A 19,824-nucleotide genomic window follows, 5' to 3' on the forward strand; every position below is an offset into this window, starting at 1 on the left:
CAAAGGAACCTAGTGAGATTTCTTTAATTTATTTTTAAATGTATATGGCAGATAGAAACTAGTTATTTTGCAATGTTGTGTAATTATTATGAATATTTTAAAATGTGGTTTTGGGATGTTCAGAGTTTAAAGATTTGTTTGACTTTGGGTAGGTACAGCTCACAAGAATGTTTCAATATGTTCACACATCAAAAGCATTAGAGAGAGGCAGACAGTTCACTTCTTGATGCCTTTTTGGACAACAGTGGAGTAGATAATAAACCATGAAACAAGTTATTATGTCATACTTTACAAAACCCCTCTTTCTCTCTCTCTCGCTCTCTCTCTCTCTCTCTCTCTCTCTCTCTCTCTCTCTCTTTATTTCACACACACACATAATTTTCTTTTATTTTATGTGCGATTAGGTAGTAAGAAGGATCATGGCCCCACATGGAAAGAAAGACGCTACGTCTGAGCAACAAAAGGTAAGTAGATTTAAAATGTAGGATCTTAAGAACATAAGCATGAGCTGAATCTATTTTTAAGTACTTAATAATACAGTGTAGAACTAACACCAAGTGTCGGTTACAGTACCAGTTAAAATATCAAAATAAATTCATGAACTGGTTGCATTATTTCATTAACTTCTGCTGCATTTCAATCTACTAATGTTTAGGTACCAACTCTTAGTGTATAGAATTCACAGCTACAATAGCCACTGAATTTTAATCTACCGGTTTCGGTGAAATCTTTCATAATTCATGGCCCAACATCATTTAGATCTACACTAGGGATTATTTAGTAGGAGGTTGCTACATTGCAAAATTGTTGGTCTTTTTATTTTCTTTTTGAGAAACATATTATTCACTGGTTAATTTTTCCAAAACTCATTACACAACCAGCTACACAAACATAATTGTTACTTTCATGTCTAGAATGTACTACCATCAAATACATTTCGAACAAAGTTTTTGTTGAAAGATATAACTGCAAATAAAAAATCCTTATTACCTACAGGCTTGAATAGTTTTTGCTTCTAAAGGTGTGTAAACTAGTTAAATGTATATATGTAATGTCTGCATATATTTGCCACCATTCAAAAGGAATCATGGCACAAACAACTTGAAGCCCACTGTGTAATCACTGTGTAATCATCTTAAATCCCCCTTTTATTTTATACAAGATTTGACATACTAATAGATATTACCTTGAATTCCTCAAAGTTGGAAAACATAACAAGACAGCTAACAATAATTTAAAACAACACACAGTATAAATACTGCTCTTGTTTCCATTTACATTATTTGCATTGAAAAAAAGCAAGGATCCTGATTTATTCAAGATTAAGTTTACACTTTCATGTTTTTACAGCATTTATTCAGGTATGCTTTTCAAAACACTGTAAAAGAAGTCTTGGCTCAATAGAATATTCATTCTCTGTATTTCAAATACATTGTCATGATTGTAATTGGTTTATAGGTAGATGTTTTAAGGGTCAGTGGGATATGTTATTTCTTGTTATCTTCTGCTAATAATGTAGTTCATTTAGTTTCCTCATGTTGATGCACGAGGTCAAAGGAAAACATCCAGCTTCGTTCAAGCTGCCAGCAAATGTTTAAGAACATACGTATTAGCAGAAGTTCATCTCAGCATGCATAAAATATCAAACCTTCACATGGATATGGTACAACTGAAAAATACATTATTTGGGTCAACTCCTGTCATACAAGTTCTGAAAGCTTAGAAAATCATCTGGTGCCTCTCAGTCTTTGCCCATAATATATTTATTAGGCAATAAAAAATTTAGTATACCTGGAGTACCTGTTAGCTCCTGGTGTACCTACAAACCTGCAAACAGAATAAATTGATCTCTTTACAAGATTAAATAGGACATTGTACATTCCACTGGACACAAGCAGTTATTGTTTTAATCAGCTATGAAACCAATTCAATACTTTAACAGAAAACCGCAAGTGTGTTACCATGTACATGAATGCTGCAATTTAAAGACACAGTTAAAGCTTGTCTTGCTATACAATACTTGCTTGTTTCTTAATGTGTGATATAGGTTAGGGGATGAAAATAGTGATATTTTTGTAGGTAATTCAATAAGGAAAATAAGGTGGGAAGAAAAGCAAGTTTAACTTTAAATGGGATACAAGCTAGTGTGTGAATGCATGAAAATTGAAAAATTCCTTGTCCAATAAAATTACCTGCATTATTTATCCCGTTTTTTTTACTTATACCCCCCCCCCCCCTTATTAATATGGATTAATTTAAGATTTAATTCTACATTACTTCTGCAAAAACATTAGTTTTGTTTGTGCTTTGCAGAGCATTGTGGTATTCTTTCAGTTTGTGTGCGCTTTTTGCAGGGCAATGTTCGCACTCTGGTCTTAATGGTAACTTCTGCTGCAGTAGGGGGAACATTACAATATGGATACAACCTCGCCATTATGAACGCACCCACTGTTGTAAGTTTTCAGTTACTTCTATTTACATTGTGAGTGTCTTGTAATTTAAAAAAATGTAATTTATTTTTATTACCTGAAATGTAAAAATGTCATTGCACATTGTTATGCACTGTATCATCTATAACTTTTGTGTATTCTCTGTCCCCTGCAGTATATTCAGAACTTTGTAAATCAGACATTTCAGACACGCTGGGGGATACAATTACAGGCATATCAGGTTACAGTGATCTGGACACTCATAGTGTCAATCTTCTCATTGGGTGGCCTTACAGGAGCTCTATTAGCTGGACCCATGTCCATCCACTTTGGGAGGTATTTATTATTCTATAGTACTTGTAGAGTTATATGGCATTTACTATGATCACCTCGGAAAATACAATAGTTACTGAGCTGGGCTTTGTGTTGTGTAAAAAACACAATGTAGTCCTATAATTTATAGGTGTATGTGCATTAGGGGCCCACTAGTGACCAGGGCCCTGTTGTTAGTCTGTCCCTGTTGGCAATACAGTGGTCCCCCGGAACTGCCAAAGTTCCAAAAATCTGCTAATTTTGGACGCACCCCCGCAGATCCTATTGTACCTTGTGAATTCATCTAGACATTATTTTACTTTTATACAATAATGTGATTTTAAAAAATTATGAAATTCGTTAGTGAAAACATAGTTTAAAATGTTATTCCTAAAGTTCCTAAACATTCAGTCCCGCTGCGGATTCCCAAGGATTTAGGTTCCAGGTTAGGTTTAGTTGAGAACCCGCACATTTTTCAAAATAGGGGGTTGACTGTACTCTATATGCCCCAAAATAATTATTGATAAGCTTGTTGAACATTTCAATCTAAAACCATGGCCAATAATATGGAATTGCAGCCCATCTATCTAGCCCACCACCCAAAATGTAGTTGTTGATTGTACTATATTATTTTAGCACTGTTGCAATATAAACACAAGTCGAATTTTAACAACAGCATCACTCTTCTGTGAAGTCTTTCCAGCGGATTTTGGAAAGTGGCAGTGGAAATTTGTGCTCTTTAAACCATGAGATCATTAGTATGGTTTGGAATGTTGTGGAGAAACAGTTTGATTCAATTCAAATATGGTTGCTGGGGTTGATGTAAAGGCTCTGTGTAGACCATTTAACTTTTTCTGCACCAACCTTGGTAAAACATCTTTATATATCTCACTTTGTGCACAGGGGCATTGTCATGCTGGAACACGTCTGGCCCTCTAGGGTCCAGTTAAGGGAAATATTGATGATTGAGCTTAATAAGAAATGTGTGTCAACAGTTTAGAAAAGGTCTAGATACGGGTTTGATTGTCCACAGTCACATACTTTTAGCCATATAATGTACCAATGTTAACTAGCTAGCTAAGAAATGATTACCATAATTGGTAATGGCCTTTATGTAACAATACATTTTGACTGTAATTCATTATTTTATTTTTTTTTTATTCTATTGCTCTCAAGGAAGAAAACTATGCTGCTGAGCAATGTTTTTCTAATGTCGGGTGCACTTTTGGCTGTGACAAGCCGAAAAGCTCAGTCTTTTGAGATGATCATCATCTCCAGATATCTGGTTGGCATCAATGTGGGTGTGTAAGCTGCTGAACTTTTAGTTCCAATACCTGTATACCAATCTCCCTAGATTTATATTTTGTTTTGTTTCTGCTTAGAGCTGAATGACTTCCTGAAACCAGTGTCTATAAAACAAATTAATTATTATTATTATTATTATTATTATTATTATTATTAGTATTATTAGTATTATTAGTATTATTATTATTATTATATACAGGGGTTAGCATGAATGTGCAGCCAATGTACTTTGGAGAAAGTGCACCAAAACACTTACGTGGTGCTGTGGCCCTGTCCTGTTCTGTTTTCACCTCCTTTGGGTTGGTGCTAGGACAAGTGGTAGGTTTGAGGTAAGTCCATAAAACAGATATATACTGTATTTCAGATTTACAGCAAAATAGTTGGAACCAGAAAGAATTTTACAAATATTATAAGTAATAAGTCAATATCTATGTATATCTATACCAATACTTTATGAATTTTACCTTGGTTATGATTTGGATTATTTTCATTATTTTGTTCTTTAGAGTAGTTATGGCAATTTAGTGACATTTTCAGTTCCCATACAGAATCCCTGTATCAAAAGTGCTTTGTATTAAATCCTCAGATGACATCATTTTAAAAGCTAGTATACATGTTTTTTAATCTACTCACTAATGTAAGGCAGGCGTATTTAGTGTGTGTGTGTGTGTGTGTGTGTGTGTGTGTGTGTCTGTGTACAGAGAGGTGTTGGGTTGTGAATCATGTTGGCAGTATTTGTTATCCAGTAATGCCGTGCCAGGCTTTATTCAGCTTCTTACACTACCCTGGTTCCCAGAAAGTCCTCGATACCTTCTCATTGATTGTGGTGACAAGGATGCCTGCTTAAAGGGTAACATCCTTTTGTATATTATACTGTAAATAAATACAGTTTAACTGTTTGTCATAATCATTCAGTATCACAATGGAATAATTCGGTTTTATCACAGCTACTTGTGTGAGAGTTTGTGTTAAACTTTTAGGGCTAAAGATATGATGTGATCTATGGATAGTTTGATTAGTTTCAGGAGGCTATTAATTAGAACATAAATATATTAAACACCGGTTTCCCGATAATTTAGAACCCTTTACACACAGTTATACAAACAAAATTGGTTACATTCAGCACTGTCAACATTTAGAAATTTTCCTTTTGGAGTGGATGCTAAAAACAAAAGTTTTATATCAATAAATTTTAACTTCAGTTTAGTATGGAAACCAGTATGAATCACTTTTACATACCATAAACCATCACATTCTATATGTATAGGTAAGACAGTTGTATTTCATTCTCTAAAACCTTTTTACCTATTTATAGAAGGAAGCTGTGTGAAAGTGTTGTGACACACCCAACACTGTGTGTGTTTGGCAGCGCTGTGGAGGTTGCGAGGCTGTGAGGTGCAGAAAGAGGAGTTGGATGAGATGCTGCAAGAGCAGGCTGAATCTGAGGGCAGGCGAGCTCAGCACCCCTGGGAGCTCTTCAGTGACCGTACTGTTCGCTGGCAACTCATCTCTGTCGCAGTTATAAGTAGCGCCATGCAGTTGTGTGGTAATGACTCAGTGAGTGAAGCTGTCTTTTATACTAATCTTGATTCATTCTTTCATTCTTGGTCAGGGTTATAATGGAACCCCAGACTCTGTCCTGGGATCACTGGGCATGAGATAGGTATACACACTTGTAATTCAACTGCATTATCTAAAATGAACAGTAATTCAATGCATCGGTGAGTGGTAAGGACATAGAAAAATAACAGAAAATTAACTAAACAGAGGCTACAAAAAAAAATAAAAAAACATGATTTACTCAGTAAGCAGAACAGGTGGCTAAATTCCCTTCTTTCAAAACTCTACATATGTCTATGATTTTAATTGTTGTCCATTAAGCTATGTATGTTTTTCAAACATTTTTCTCTTGTTACACAGATCTACTTCTATGCCTCTTACATATTCCAAGAGGCAGGCATATCAATTGAACATACCCAGTATGCAACCATTGGCACTGGCACATGTGAATTCACTGCCTGTATTCTGTCTGTAAGTGTTTAACAGGAACTGATAAGCACTTATTTTATATAATTAGCCATTTGGGAAGAAATGTTTGTCATGTGTACTGTAAAGTAAGTCATTAAATATATAGACAGATTAATTAAAAGCAGATAAGTTTTGTGTTTTTAAGGACAGAACTGCATTTCTGGTTGTTACTCTATATGGGCAAAATTTGGACATTTAGCTCCATTTGGTGTTATAATTACTTCCATTCATCTGAGCAGATGTTCCACAGGAATGTCGTAGTGGAATTCAGCCACAAGGGTGTTCCCGTAATTCAGGTACTATTGTAGGGTAAGAAAAGGCCTGGGGTGTAGCATTCCAACCAATCCCAAATCTGTTGAATAGGGTTGAGGTCAGAGCTCTTTAGCAGGCCAGTCAAAAATCTTTCACTCGAACCCATAAAAACCATATAATTGAAGAATTTGGCTTTGTGCACAGGAGCATTGTCATGCTGGAACAGTTTTGGGTCTCCTAATTCAAATGAAAGGAAAATTTGACGCCACAGCATCCAAAAACATGCTATACAAGTGTGTGACTCAAACTTTGTGCTAACAGTTTGGGAAAGAACCACATATGGATGGAAAAGTCACATATTCCTATACTTTTGTCCATATGTTGTATGTAGGCTACCACAGATAGAAAATCACTATTTGTAATCATTTAATTCATGTATTGTTCCATTTAAGTAAAGTATTTATTAGATTGTGTGTGTGTGTCTGTTTTTATGTTTAGAACCTATTAATAGAACGGATGGGCAGAAGACTGCTTTTAATGGGAGGCTATGCGCTTATGACTGGCTGGGCAATAGTCTTCACTGTGGCTCTTTCATTTCAGGTTTGGATTATTCAGATTTAATATATATGGTTAACAAGAGCTCCTCTGTTTAATGAAATTCTGTCAAAATGTTCCTCATTTGCAGCTTGATTTGGGTTTATTTATCTATAAATTGAGACTTAACCTTGACTAAAAATAATTCCTGAATTTCTCATTCTTTAAAGTTGTTTCCTTTGCATTAAACAATGTAACTCAACACTGTTACTCACTACTGCAATTTATTAAGGTATCCACAGTTCACAGTTTAATTTAAATTATGCTTTCTGTAATAGAAACTTTACATCCAAATTCAGGACTTTACTTGGACTTAACAAATTATTTTATACTTTTCTTAGATTTGAACGAGCAATGTATTTGTGTTGTCTTTTAGAATGTAGTACGCTGGATGCCTTACCTGAGCATGGCCTGTGTGTTCACATATATTCTTAGTTTTGGAATTGGACCAGGTGAGCCAAACTGCACCATTGTTCCATCAACTGAACAGCTTTCAGAAAAAGTTTTGCATGGGACTTTGAATGAATTACAGCCAGTAAAAATATTCAGTGTGGGTTTTTCTTTTACTATTACACTCTTCAATACCTCAACTTAATAAAACTTAATAAATTATCACAAAAAAATGAAACAGAAATGTTTTATTCATGTTTAGCATTCCCTTAAGCTATTATACTGTCAGGTCATGTTTTACAGTATATGAAGCCAATTTAACTTGAAAGCAAATGTTAAAAAAACAGTCTATAGATGTCTCGACTTTTAAGTGTTTTTTGTTTAGATTTTGATAAAACCATTGGATAATGAGCTGTAATAAAATCAATAAAATCAAATTAGAATGGAATCCTTTAATACAATCTTCTTCATTTTTGGAGGTAGCTAGATTTTTTGAAAAGCCATTTATGTGACTATAAATGTGGCTATAAATGATAGAATATAATTACAAAATACATAAAATCTAATTATAAAATGATATGATGCTGCTATTGCCGATCAATTTTTAGAAAAAATATTTTTTTTTATATTTCTCTACAGCGGGAGTGACTGGAATTCTCCCTACGGAGATCTTTAACCAGCCAGCTCGCCCTGCTGCCTACATGATTGCTGGTTCTCTAATGTGGCTTAATCTCTTCATTATTGGAATGATATTCCCATTCATTGTGGTGAGTGCATAAAATCTAAAATACAAAAAAAATAAATAAATCACATCTAGGAGTATGGGATCTGAGTGAGAGACCCAATTGAAAAAACATGCTTTACTCGTTTCTTCTAGTCAAACAATTTTTGTGTAATTCTTTAAAACATAATATGAAGTAATTTCATATTTCTACTGAAAACATGGAGTTAGCCTGACTGTTAAAATACTTTGAGGTCAATTACATTAAGATAATAAGAAGATATAAGATGATAAGATGAAAGCTAAAGTATTTCTGTTCTGTGTGTTGCTGACAGAATGGATTAGGTGAGTTCTGCTTTGTGCCATTTGGCATTGTGTGTCTTCTTACTGCTCTCTATATTGGACTGGTTTTGCCTGAGACCAAAGGAAAAACATTACCCATGATCACAAGCGAATTCCACAGGCTTAACTTCTACACAAAAGAGATGACGGGTCCAAAGTGCAAAGATGTAAATTACCAACTAGGTGAAGTTCACCACTCAACTGCCCTCTAAGCTGCTTATTTGTACATTTGGAATTCCTGTAAACTTAAGAATCCAGGAGTGCTCTGTTCTTAAGGGAGAGTTCAAAGGGTTTTTCCAAATATATTCAGACATTTTATTGTGAGACCATTTATTCACATTTTGCTTTGGTATACAATATGTAGATTAAACATTTTTGTAATCATTATAAAGTTCTTGCTCTCTGGACAGCAACTGGAACAGATAAGGTCACAGCTTGTCTAAAAAAAATGAAAATATTGGTGTACTCTCACAATAAACCATCTTGGAAACTTTAGCTTTATTGTGTTACTATGTACTGAGTAGAATTTGCTTTTGCCAATTTGGTTTGAAGTAAATGTACTAGATACACTAGATTATTAATACACTGACCAGTCACTTTAACAGGAATGCCTGTAAACATGCTAATTTCTGCAGTTTTTCAATTACCCAATTAGGTGGGAGCATAATAATAATAATAATAAATAACATGCAAATACAAGGTTAAGCGATTCAGGTGACATCCGCATAAAACATCAGAATGTGGAAAATGACAGACTGTAATATAAGAGGTCAAGGGAAAATGGCTAGAATGGTTTGAGTTGACAGAAAGACTAAGTAAGTTTAAAAACAACTTTACCATTGTGGCTAGCAGAAATAACATCTTTGTTCTGAGGTATGGTTGGCATATCAGAACAAAGATGTCAAATTTTGAGGCTACAACAGCACACCACCATGTCAGGTTTAACTTGTGTTTTCACTTCCATCATTAAGAACATAAACCTAAGTAAGTGCTGTGGGCACAACTGACAGTTGAAAAACAGCATGAAATTATGAATCTGAGCAGTTACTGAAGCATACAGATGATGGGGTCAGAATATAGCAAATTAGCATTAAACCATGGACCCAGACTGCTTTGTATAAACAGTCCAGACTGATAGAGGTGGTTTATTGATGTGGGAAATATTTTCTTGGAACACACTGGGCCTGTTCATTCTAGCCAGTCACCCTTAATGACTATAGTATATAGTAATATTGTTGACCATGTGAATCCCACTAATTCCACCCGCTCATAAAAGAAATGTTTCATAAACATGAAGTGTTTTTTGGCCTTCCCACCAATTGAAAGATATCTGGGAAAGAATCCAGGAGATTGCATCCAATTTCCATAATGGGGTGCATATAAATGGTTAGTTGCACTTGGTGAGGCAGAGGTTACTTTGTTTATATTCCTCTTTCTCGTTTCAATTACGACTCCTACATTCACCCCAAGCTATTCATCATGTCTCTTCAGCAAGGGCACCGAGATTTAGAGATTAATCTTATGGGTCATGGAAAAACCCATGCTTTAGTTCTTTTCCTGTTACATATCAGTGATCATTAAAGAAGGAAAAACATGATTGGTGACAAGTGGGCCCTTTAAAAATAAAATAAAATTACAAAGCATCGTCCCAAATACAATTTTATTTTATACTTATCTCTGTAGCAAATAAACAGAGACACAAAACAGTGTACAAAAACAAAAAACAATCAATAGAAAAGTATGCCTATATCCAAAAAAATTAAAGAAATCCTTGACTGAAATTGCAAAGAAACTTTTTTTTTGTTAGAGAACAAAGAGAGAATAACAAACATACATACAAATGTACATTTTCTTTCTATGTGCATGTCCTTATACAAAAGTGTCGATGCAAATCACTTTATGTACATGGTTATTCTTAAGATGGTCCTTTTAATGACAGATTTTCCTACCCATTCACAATCAGTATTGGGAAGGCACTTTGCAACATACGGTTATATAAAGAAGAAAAAAAAGCAGAATACAAATAAAACAATGTTTTAAAAAATTCCAGTGATACAATGTGCCACTAAAGATGAAACGGCTTATCAGTATTTTAATCACAGAACCTTCCCAAGCAGCCATGCCAATCTTTCACATGAATAAAAGTTAAATGCACAGATTAGTGTGCAGGGGTGATTCATTTTAGACAGTGAGGTGGATTTGGTGGGTCTGCTGGGAGAGTCAAATGTCATTATGAAATGACTCCTGTATAGTTGCATACTTCCTTTTTCACACTTGAGGCCCTGACAAGAATGCATTTTTAACATGAATTAGAAGGAAAAATATAAATGACTGATCTACCATGAAGAATCTTACACAAAGTCTGAGCTGCTGTGGGCTGAAGTGGATTACTTCATTTGAATAACTTTCACACACAACTTAATTATTTATGCAATACAATAAATAAATGAAAAATTAAATTGATTGCCAAATCAAATGCACATGAGCTTTCAAAACTTTCACTCCAAAGTGTAAACACGTCAGAGCTCTTATACGTGCTTAGAAAAACAGGTTTTGTTGTTTAATTCGTTTCAATAAAAGTTTTACTTTGAACCTGGTCTGATAGGGGAACATTTTCTGTTCCGATATCTATGGTTTTCTCCACAGACAAACCTTTAAAGTTCTAAGAGTGTAAGCAAATAAAGCAGGCCTCTTACAGGCATATCTCGTAAAAAAACAAACAAACAAAAAAAAAAAACACTTTTTTTTTTATACATCACTGCCCAGTCGCATTTGCTCAGAGTAGTTAATTTCTTAGTCTAAACTATCAAAAACAACAATAAATAAAACTAAAAAAAAAAAATAAAAAAATAAAGAAAATAAAGCAGAAATTTAGATCCGACACACTGATGGCATATTAATGCCACAAAAAAAGTTTCTATATGATCACACCATTACAGCATAATTAAGAAATTCAAATGTGAAATTACTCAAACCAACTGAATACAACCCAGGCTTTTTGCCTTGAAACATATTTCTTCACTCAAGCTTCTATTAAACCATAATGGCCAAGGCAAAAAAAATTATACACAGAGCCCCCTTACATAGAATAAACTTAATATTGGCCATATACGAGTATTTCTATATACATATTTCTTACATATGTGGACATTATATACACATCATGAATAGGAATTCTTAAGTTAAGCAGGAATGTTTGGACCCTCATAGAAAAAAGTCCTGATATATTAAATAAAATGTTAAAAAGCCCTCTGATTACATTACATTCTCTTAAGAGACCAAGATTTGTGAGCACGCACACACTCATACACACACTCATACACACAGACTGTCTTCTTGGCTTCCTCTAACACATAATTCAACAACAAAATAGCACAGCACAGATCTAAAGTTTACCAACGACTTTATATAAACCCTTTCATAAAGGAGATGGGACACCAAAATCAATAAGTTAATAAAATATACTCTTCAACTCTTGTAATATCTTACAGTCATACCTGAAATTGGTCCCTGTTAAATATTCAAAACTCCTATGTGGTTTGCATGATTCCGTACAATCCATCTTGCATGTTCATGATTCAAAATGCAACGAAAAGAGAGTAACAACCAAGAATATGGGAACTAGATTTCAGTTTGTCATCATTATTTAACTTGAAACAATTTCAGGGCCTGGGCTTTTCAGTGATGTGTGTGCCCAGGATTTGGTTACATCTAACCACACAAAATGATCCAACTTGCGTTTACTCTGTGGGATGATTTATTAATACATACTGCGATTTTGAATGCTTGGTTGCTTCATGAATGATTGGCTGCTTCATGTTAAAGAATGGAAAACATACTGGCAAACTTGTGTCAATAATATTAAATCAACTGATTAACGTCAACAATAAGCAACACAAAATACAGAATCTTTTACAATGGCGTTGATAAGAAAAAGTAGAACAGCAGTTCCCCTCAAAGGGGACATCTGGTTTAGAGCAACTAAACCAGATGTCCCCTTTGAGGGGTACTGCAGTTCTACTTTCTCTAGGTGTTTACTTATCCCCTAAGCCTATAGCATTGCTCCCTACCTCAGAGTCCACAAGCGATGAGGCAAAAGCTGACTGGACAATCTGAAAACCGAATGACTCGAGCAGCGACATGTTCTGCTGTGGCGAGAATGGAGAGCCCAGATCTCCGAGACTGGATGCTGTCCCACTGGCTTTCTTGTGCACCCGGTGCTGGTGCTTGTTGAGGTAGGATTTAGTGCGGAAGGTCTGGCCACATAAGCCACAAGCAAACTTTTTCTCCATGTCAGTCTTCTGTTTGGAGCTGCATGGCGTGTTTGCTGTGCTGTCGGCCTCGCCGTTGAAGATCAGCGAGGTCACCTCAAGCTCCTTGTCCTCAGCCTTATGCTCCAGTTTAAGCTCATTTCCATTCGAAAGGTCTTCGAATGCAGCACCCGACCCCTCAGAATCCTGATGCGGGCATTTCGCAGCATTTTCCTGCCCGTCTGAGGGAAATTGAGCGAGACATTGGTGTGAAGACCATTATACATTTTAGGAATGAGGACATGGAAAGAGAGAAAGAGAAAAAAAAATTAAAAACTCCCATTAGACAAGACCTGGAGATGAACTATTCATAGACCGTAACCATTTACAAAAGAGCAGAAGAATATATGAACATGAACGATACACAGTTGCAAGTCGAAAAATTGGCCAGAAATATTAAAGAAGTTAAATTAGGAAAGTTATAACAATTATAAATATTAGAAATATATTGCATGAATGTCCAATTTGCCTTTGTTTGTTTTTTTTTTTATTAAAAAAATATGTAGCTCTTTTTTACATAAGGTGTTCTTGTAAGTCCATCATGTAACACATTCTTTTTACTATAACACATACAAACTGTTTTTAAAGAATTTTGACATATAAATACAGCTATATTTACAGAATGTTCAAACAATATAGCACTTTACTGCTCACATGTATCTAAGCTATATATTCCAACTCAAGTTCATGAGAAAAAAAATTTTGCCCTTCAATACAAAGTACATTTCTCTTCCATATGTTCTCCAGTGTAGTGCATAGCTTTTATGTTATTCTGTGTTGTGTTGGTGAAATGGCTTTACAGTTTGTTTGTTTTTTTAAATCAATCAGTTATTTCGGCAAACTGAGTGAAGATTAATCAAACTATTAGCCATAATGTATAACTCCAATTCTCTACCTAAGCAGAGAAGCAGCTCCAGTGATAAACTGATATATCTGTACATATAAACGGAATGTCAGGACTTCAATCTCTCTGTCTGCACACCTGTCAGTCATTCATCAGTCAACCTCTTCATATCTCATCTGTCTATCTCTGTCAATGCTCTGCGTCTCTCCATGTGCGTCGCTATTTCTTCTCTTTCTATGTCCTCCTGCTTCTCGCCCTGTCCATCTCTGCTTGCCTGTCTGTGTTGAGTCTGTAAGAATACCCGTTACAACTGCTTTTGAAACAAGCCAAGGAACTGGCATTTACTGAGCTGTGAGGCGCAGTAGATCTCGTCCTGTATTGTGTGAGCAGTATTAGGCTCGCCCTACGCCCCTCTCCGGCTGGCCCATACTGACCTGCGAGAGGTGCGTGCAACGGGAGGCCTGGTGCTCCGCCACAATGTCGCTCCCACAGCTCAGGCTGCACACTGAGGGCAGGAGGGCCTGGCTGAGTGAGAATTGCAGACCCTGAAAACCCCCGAAAACACCCCTCTGCCTCAGGAAAGGGCATCAGAATCCGGCGACTGGTGCAAAGGTCTACACCGAAACGAGGGCGAGTAGGAGTGCATGAAGGGGTACAAACAGAAGCAGAGACAGAGATTCCAGGGTGGACACTTACTGTCAAAACAGTCAAATTTTACACTGGTTTATGTACAGACCATTGCTGTATTTATTCACCATGCCCTTCTGAATGATTTTTTTTTTTCCTATTGCAAATCATTGATTACTACAACAACAATCTCTTTTTTTATTGGGCATATTTTTGGGGTTTATTTATTTTTTTATCACATATTTTTGAGAATGGTGGATTGTTATTTTATCAGTCTGTTCAGCATGGAATAAAAGTTCCAGTGACAAAATTTCTATATTCATTTTAAAAATGAACATCAAAGTAACTACCACCACTGCTCATTTGAAAACATTGAAAGATTGGAATTAGAATTTTCTTTTAGTATTCATCACAAATCTTAGAAACTAAAAACACCAACCATCCTCTCAACACAATGAAACAACAAGTTTCTCATTTTGAAGGCAATAGTTCCTTGTTTAAGGGCCACTGATTGGACTACAACATGCACTGATTGCCAAGAAAACACTTGCATAGCCAGCATGTGATGAAAATTACATGAAGCAACAGATGTGATTACTTTGCCATGCTAACTTAGACAGCAACAAACAGCCTTCCATAATCGACAAAGCTAGCAGGGCTGCAAGTGTGATCACTTTTTAATTCTGTCTAATAAACCACCAAACACTGCAGCCTTACTCAAATGTATACCTGATACAGCTCAAGAGTTTGTAAAGGTACATGATGATACATGCAGTAGCAGTCACTGATCAGGCAAATTTAATTAAAAGTTTCACAAAAGTACATTTTAAAAGACAAGTCAACACCACATGCCTTTTCATCTGAATTGCAGCAAAAAATTATTTAAATCAGAAGGTAAAATGTCTCATTCTATATGATGGATAATGAATCAGACATGAAGGAAAATAAAACACTGGATCCCCCCCGTCCGCCAGCTGCAACACCTTCAACGATTATTTAACATTAAAATGAAATAAACAGATTCAGAACAGCTCTAAAAGTCATCACAAAAAAAAAAAAAAACCTGATTCAGGATGAAAAGCACCATGTGAGCTTCTCTAACCACATTTCCATCATTCTACTGAAATTAAATAATGCATGTAAGTATTTATAACCATATATCGTAACATAAGAATATGACAAGTCCTACAGAAAAACAAGCTCATCATACTATGAGATAGAAGAATGATGGAAATCAGCTGGAGTAATAAACTGGTGAGACAGCATGGGCCGAGTGAGCGAGTGAGTTTACACAAGCGGATGCAGTATTTAGCAGCAGGGTGAAAAGAGTGAGCAAACAAGTGGCAGGGACACAGAGGCGTGCTTGCCTTCCACTGCGCATTGGCGTCCTGAGTGGTAGGGGGCGCCGTTGTGCATCTGTGGCCCGTTGTCACGAGACTCTAGGAACTGGTGAGCTGTGGAGGAAGGGAGCATTGACGAGCCGTGGTGTGTTTTTACATGTACCTTTAGGTAGGACGCAGTGGAAAAACCTGAGACCGTCAAGAGGAGCACAAAAAAAAAAGCAAAAACAGAAGGAGGAGAAGGGGAAAAAATAGAACAAGCAGAGACTTGTTTAACAATGAGATGAGAATCTCCTGTATTCTTAATCAATGTGGAAAAAGGTCTTGAACCCACTTTTTTTTTTTTTTTTTGTCTTAATGGCTTTTGTACAGTAGTCTCTAATGGACTGTCAATCCATATAGCAGATGTCAGCAATAAAGTTCAGTGTAGGGATATGGTGTAGTTGTCTATGTTTTTAAAGTACTCCTGAAAACCTGCCTTTAGTTGGAGTTGTCACAATCACATATGTTCTCTTACAAAATGATATTATGCAAACATGAAGAAAACACTAAAAACAATGACAAATTGTAGTTTAATTTAGGTAACGTTGGCACATAGCTAGCCAGCAAAGTAACTGCTACTCAGCAACACATTCTTCAAGGAGCCAAGGCTGACAAAACATACCAAAACTATTTTGGTTATCAGCATTAGCTAAACTAGTTAGAAGCCAAACACATTATGCAGCATCTATTGCTACAGCTAGTGTGCACAACATTATCCTCTAATAATTTTCTTGCCAAACATAACAGGCTCAGGGGTTTTAACTGGCTTTACACTTGATCATAAAAGCATATTTCTAGTTGTTAGTTATGATTGATCAATGTGTAAGAAATTTTATTAGCATAATTTCACTGTGAGCACTGAAGCATCTTATACATGCTGTATAATGAGCAATCTTAAACAACTGATGTAAATGCACTGTCTGAAGAAGTCTTTAATCCTGTTTCTCCACTTTAGACTTATTTTCATATGCAACGTTCTTGAATTAGCTATTAGTAAATCATTCAATTCATTTCATTGTTAACATGAAAATATATAAGCTGAATTATACAATCGAAGGGTTATAATTTAGGTTTTTTTTCTAAAATGAGAAATATATATCTACACACATATATAAAAAATATTTTTAACACCATTAAAACTAGCAACATCCCACTTGCATTTTAGTAACCTAGCATTAACATACACACATACATACATACATATTTATTTATTTATTTTTACCCATTAAAAGACAATCCTGAATAGTCATTTTTATGGTTTAATGCCAAAGAAGCTACTAGGGGAAAAAACAAGGAAGTGCACCCCTTTACAAAGTAAAAGGATTTATAGATATGAATGAATATGCACATCGGAAACGCCCTCATCTGCTCCTGCCATCCCAACAACACACCCTTCCCCCACTGCCCTCATTATGGTGTTCTATTAACCAAGTATTATTTTGTAATATGTTAATATAAAAAGACTTCCCGTGGGCTCACCACCTGCAGGAGGGACCGTAAGGGACGGTGCTGTGAGGATTGGGCAGCAGTCGAAGGCGGGGGCCTGCTTAGACTGCTGCCCCCGCGACCCGGATTACGGATAAGTGGGAGAAAATGAATGAATGAATGAATAATATAAAGTGGCAGAAAGCCACAGTCGAGGGAAAAACAATCCTCAAGTTTGAACATCAGACTGACTCAGAGTAAGACATCTGTTCACCAGCAACATAACAGGACAGCAAGTTTACTTATGAATATGCACTAAATTATACTGCTTGTTAATGTTACCTTGTATTTCATCAGCTGGGTAAATGATAACAATGCAAGCTAACTGGTCCATGACAGTCACACATACAAGTACAAGCAATGTGTCTGTTTTAAATGAAAATGTGTGAACTTTACACTGTATTTATAACACAAACACAGATCTGTATAATCAAATATGCCTCCATTAAAAGTTAGAGCAGAAGTTTTGACTTTTATCTTATTCACAATGATATGCGTTCTAGTCGGTATACAGATGGTGTTTTAGTAGGTCTACATGCAACAGGCCCTGGAGGGACCCCCAGCTCAAGGTATGTTTTAAAACAATAACCTTAAGTTCCTGGAAGACATTTAGTATTGTTCAATCAAAGCTTACATATAACGATTGTGTATATTTGGAGTTTGTATTGAAAAGAACCTGGTCAGGCACCAGAGTCTAGAGACGGGCGTTAAAGTGCTGATATGGTTATAACTAACAAAATGTTAGCAGTAGAAAACACACACACACACACACACACACACACACACACGAAAACCATTTACAGTGCCCGTCTGGAAACACTTATGTGTTTTATCATTTTTTAGACCCATGCTCCTTTATTTATATGCAAAAAACTAGGTAAAGTCAAAAAGAAAATACAAGAATTGGGCAGCGAATAACAAAGTTCCTGGACAGATCAGTTTAAATTTGACATTTTTAGCTCTAACAGGAGAACTTATTTAAGTTGAAGAACATGAGAGATGATGTTACCAGACACACCCTGTGCCCATGCCTCACATCCACAGTCAAACATGGAGGTGGAAGCTTACTAGTCTGGGAATGTTTTGGAGCAGTGTATGCTGCACCAACATGGCAACCATTCCATACTTCAACACCATGGAATTCTATCTGGATCAACTTCACTATACAAAAAGACAATGACCCAAAACATATGTCTAAGCTCTATAAGCATTATTTGAAGAGCAAAGCGTTGGCAGGAATGTTATCTGTTACGAAATGGCCTTTCCAGTCACTGGACCGGAATCCTATTGAACAGCTCTGGGATGTGTACACCTTTGGCAAGCTTTACAAAACACAAGGCAAAGTATTTTAGCTAAATGTTTGGAAAAACTAAGAGTCCAAATGCCAAAAGTGTGGAAAAGCTTTTACACATGCCAAGGAATTGAAATATTTGTAAATGTATATATTTGTTTGGTTAAAGTAAATCTTCGTACCATTTGTTTACCTATTTTGTTGCATATGAACAAAAGGATGAGCATGTGTCTCTTAAAAACAATAAAAGACGGTGTTTCCAAACCTTTATCAGGGACTGTGCTCCCAGGTTACTCCTTAAATCAGCTGCCAAAGCACATTAATATCCTCAAAGCTCCAGCTACAAAGGGAAATTTCTCCATGTTGTGCATCTTAAGTATTGTTCCAACGTTTTCAAAGCAGCTTTGCTAATGCCTTCTGTGCTTTATAAAGTTTTTGCACCATAGTCGAACAACACAAATCTTGCAGATGAAAATGATCAGAGATTTAAGATGCAGTTTGTCTGACAATAATTTGCCAGATGACCCATAAGCCCAATTGCCTTGTCTGGTGTCTTAGGCCTTGAGCGTAGAAAAGTATATAAACATACCTTAATTTTTCATTCACTTGTAGTTAGTATCAACTAGTATCTAGTTCCCTTGGCTCTAACATTGAACATTGCAGTGCAGTGCATTCTTAAAAAAAGATCAGTGGATAAGAAATGATCTGTAATTAGTTTTTTATGAGCATTACCTTTATTGCATATGCTGCAGTAGTTGTGAGGTCCTTCGCTGTGTTTTTTTAGGTGGTCTGTCATATAAGCAGCCCTTAAGTACTTGCCGCACACTTGGCATGGGATTTTGTCCTCGTGGCAGGCCAGGTGAGACCTCAGACGGTCTCGTGTTGCAAATGACGCATTACAAATCTGCAGGAACAACAAGGAAACCGTATCAATCAAATTGTAAAAGACAAGCAATATCCTGGGGTGATGTGCTATACAGTATTGACACTGTATTTTGCTATAGTATATGTGCAAACTTAGGGAGAAGTGCTGTCTCTTTCTCTCACCTGACATTTATGAGGTCTCTCTGTGGTGTGCACCTGCTTGATGTGTCCATTTAAGTGATCTGGCCTGCAAAGAACATACAAAAAGAGGCATTCTTACATCAACACATACATCATGTACAGGTGGTTTTATTTTTTGACAATGAGTGTATCCTCCTGAAGTCTCAGGAACACTCCACCTTAGTAGCTCAGAAGACCTCACCTGGAGAAGCCTTTTCCGCAGTTCTGGCACACGTAAGGTTTACCCACGGCTCCATCGTGAGAGCGAACATGGTAAGACATCCTGTCTTTGCGCTTGAACCGCAGGCCGCACACAGGACACGCGTATGGCTTTTCCCCAGAGTGGGACAACTTGTGACGATTGAGATGATAGACGTCTCTAAACACCTTCCCGCACAGATCGCAGCCCACGTGTCGCCTCGTCCTCTCCCGTTTGCGGTTGCCGTCCGTCTGCACGCAGTTCTGCGG

At 36.4% G+C, this 19,824-nt stretch overlaps 2 protein-coding genes across 4 annotated transcripts in view; one reads left to right on the forward strand and one right to left on the reverse strand.

Moving 5' to 3' along the window:
• The first annotated feature begins 388 nt into the window (after positions 1–388).
• On the forward strand, positions 389–8,874 carry slc2a11a (solute carrier family 2 member 11a). Of its 3 annotated transcripts, XM_083521067.1 has the most exons (12): positions 405–464; positions 2,355–2,453; positions 2,605–2,765; positions 3,918–4,042; positions 4,246–4,375; positions 4,748–4,896; positions 5,416–5,603; positions 5,967–6,077; positions 6,825–6,926; positions 7,297–7,372; positions 7,950–8,077; positions 8,367–8,874. In XM_083521067.1, exons 1-12 carry the CDS (start codon positions 420–422, stop codon positions 8,583–8,585), a joined length of 1,533 nt encoding a protein of 510 aa, XP_083377193.1. In that variant the 5' UTR covers positions 405–419; the 3' UTR covers positions 8,586–8,874. The 3 variants fall into 3 exon arrangements, with proteins under 3 accessions (XP_083377194.1, XP_083377195.1, XP_083377193.1); XM_083521068.1 differs by lacking the exon at positions 6,825–6,926 and having other exon boundaries at positions 389–464; XM_083521069.1 differs by lacking the exons at positions 5,967–6,077; positions 6,825–6,926 and having other exon boundaries at positions 389–464.
• A 1,142-nt stretch (positions 8,875–10,016) lies between these two features.
• Positions 10,017–19,824, reverse strand: part of patz1 (POZ/BTB and AT hook containing zinc finger 1) — an 11,376-nt gene continuing 1,568 nt past the window's right edge. The window contains 6 exon segments of the mRNA XM_083520886.1: positions 10,017–12,865; positions 13,962–14,141; positions 15,522–15,683; positions 19,045–19,216; positions 19,360–19,423; positions 19,559–19,824. The exon segment at positions 19,559–19,824 is cut by the window's right edge and continues 312 nt beyond it. Coding sequence (XP_083377012.1) covers positions 12,408–12,865; positions 13,962–14,141; positions 15,522–15,683; positions 19,045–19,216; positions 19,360–19,423; positions 19,559–19,824 — 1,302 coding nt within the window. The 3' untranslated portion in view covers positions 10,017–12,407.

The sequence above is a fragment of the Silurus aristotelis genome (assembly GCF_946808225.1).
Source record: "Silurus aristotelis genome assembly, chromosome: 2".
Classification (NCBI taxonomy): domain Eukaryota; kingdom Metazoa; phylum Chordata; class Actinopteri; order Siluriformes; family Siluridae; genus Silurus; species Silurus aristotelis.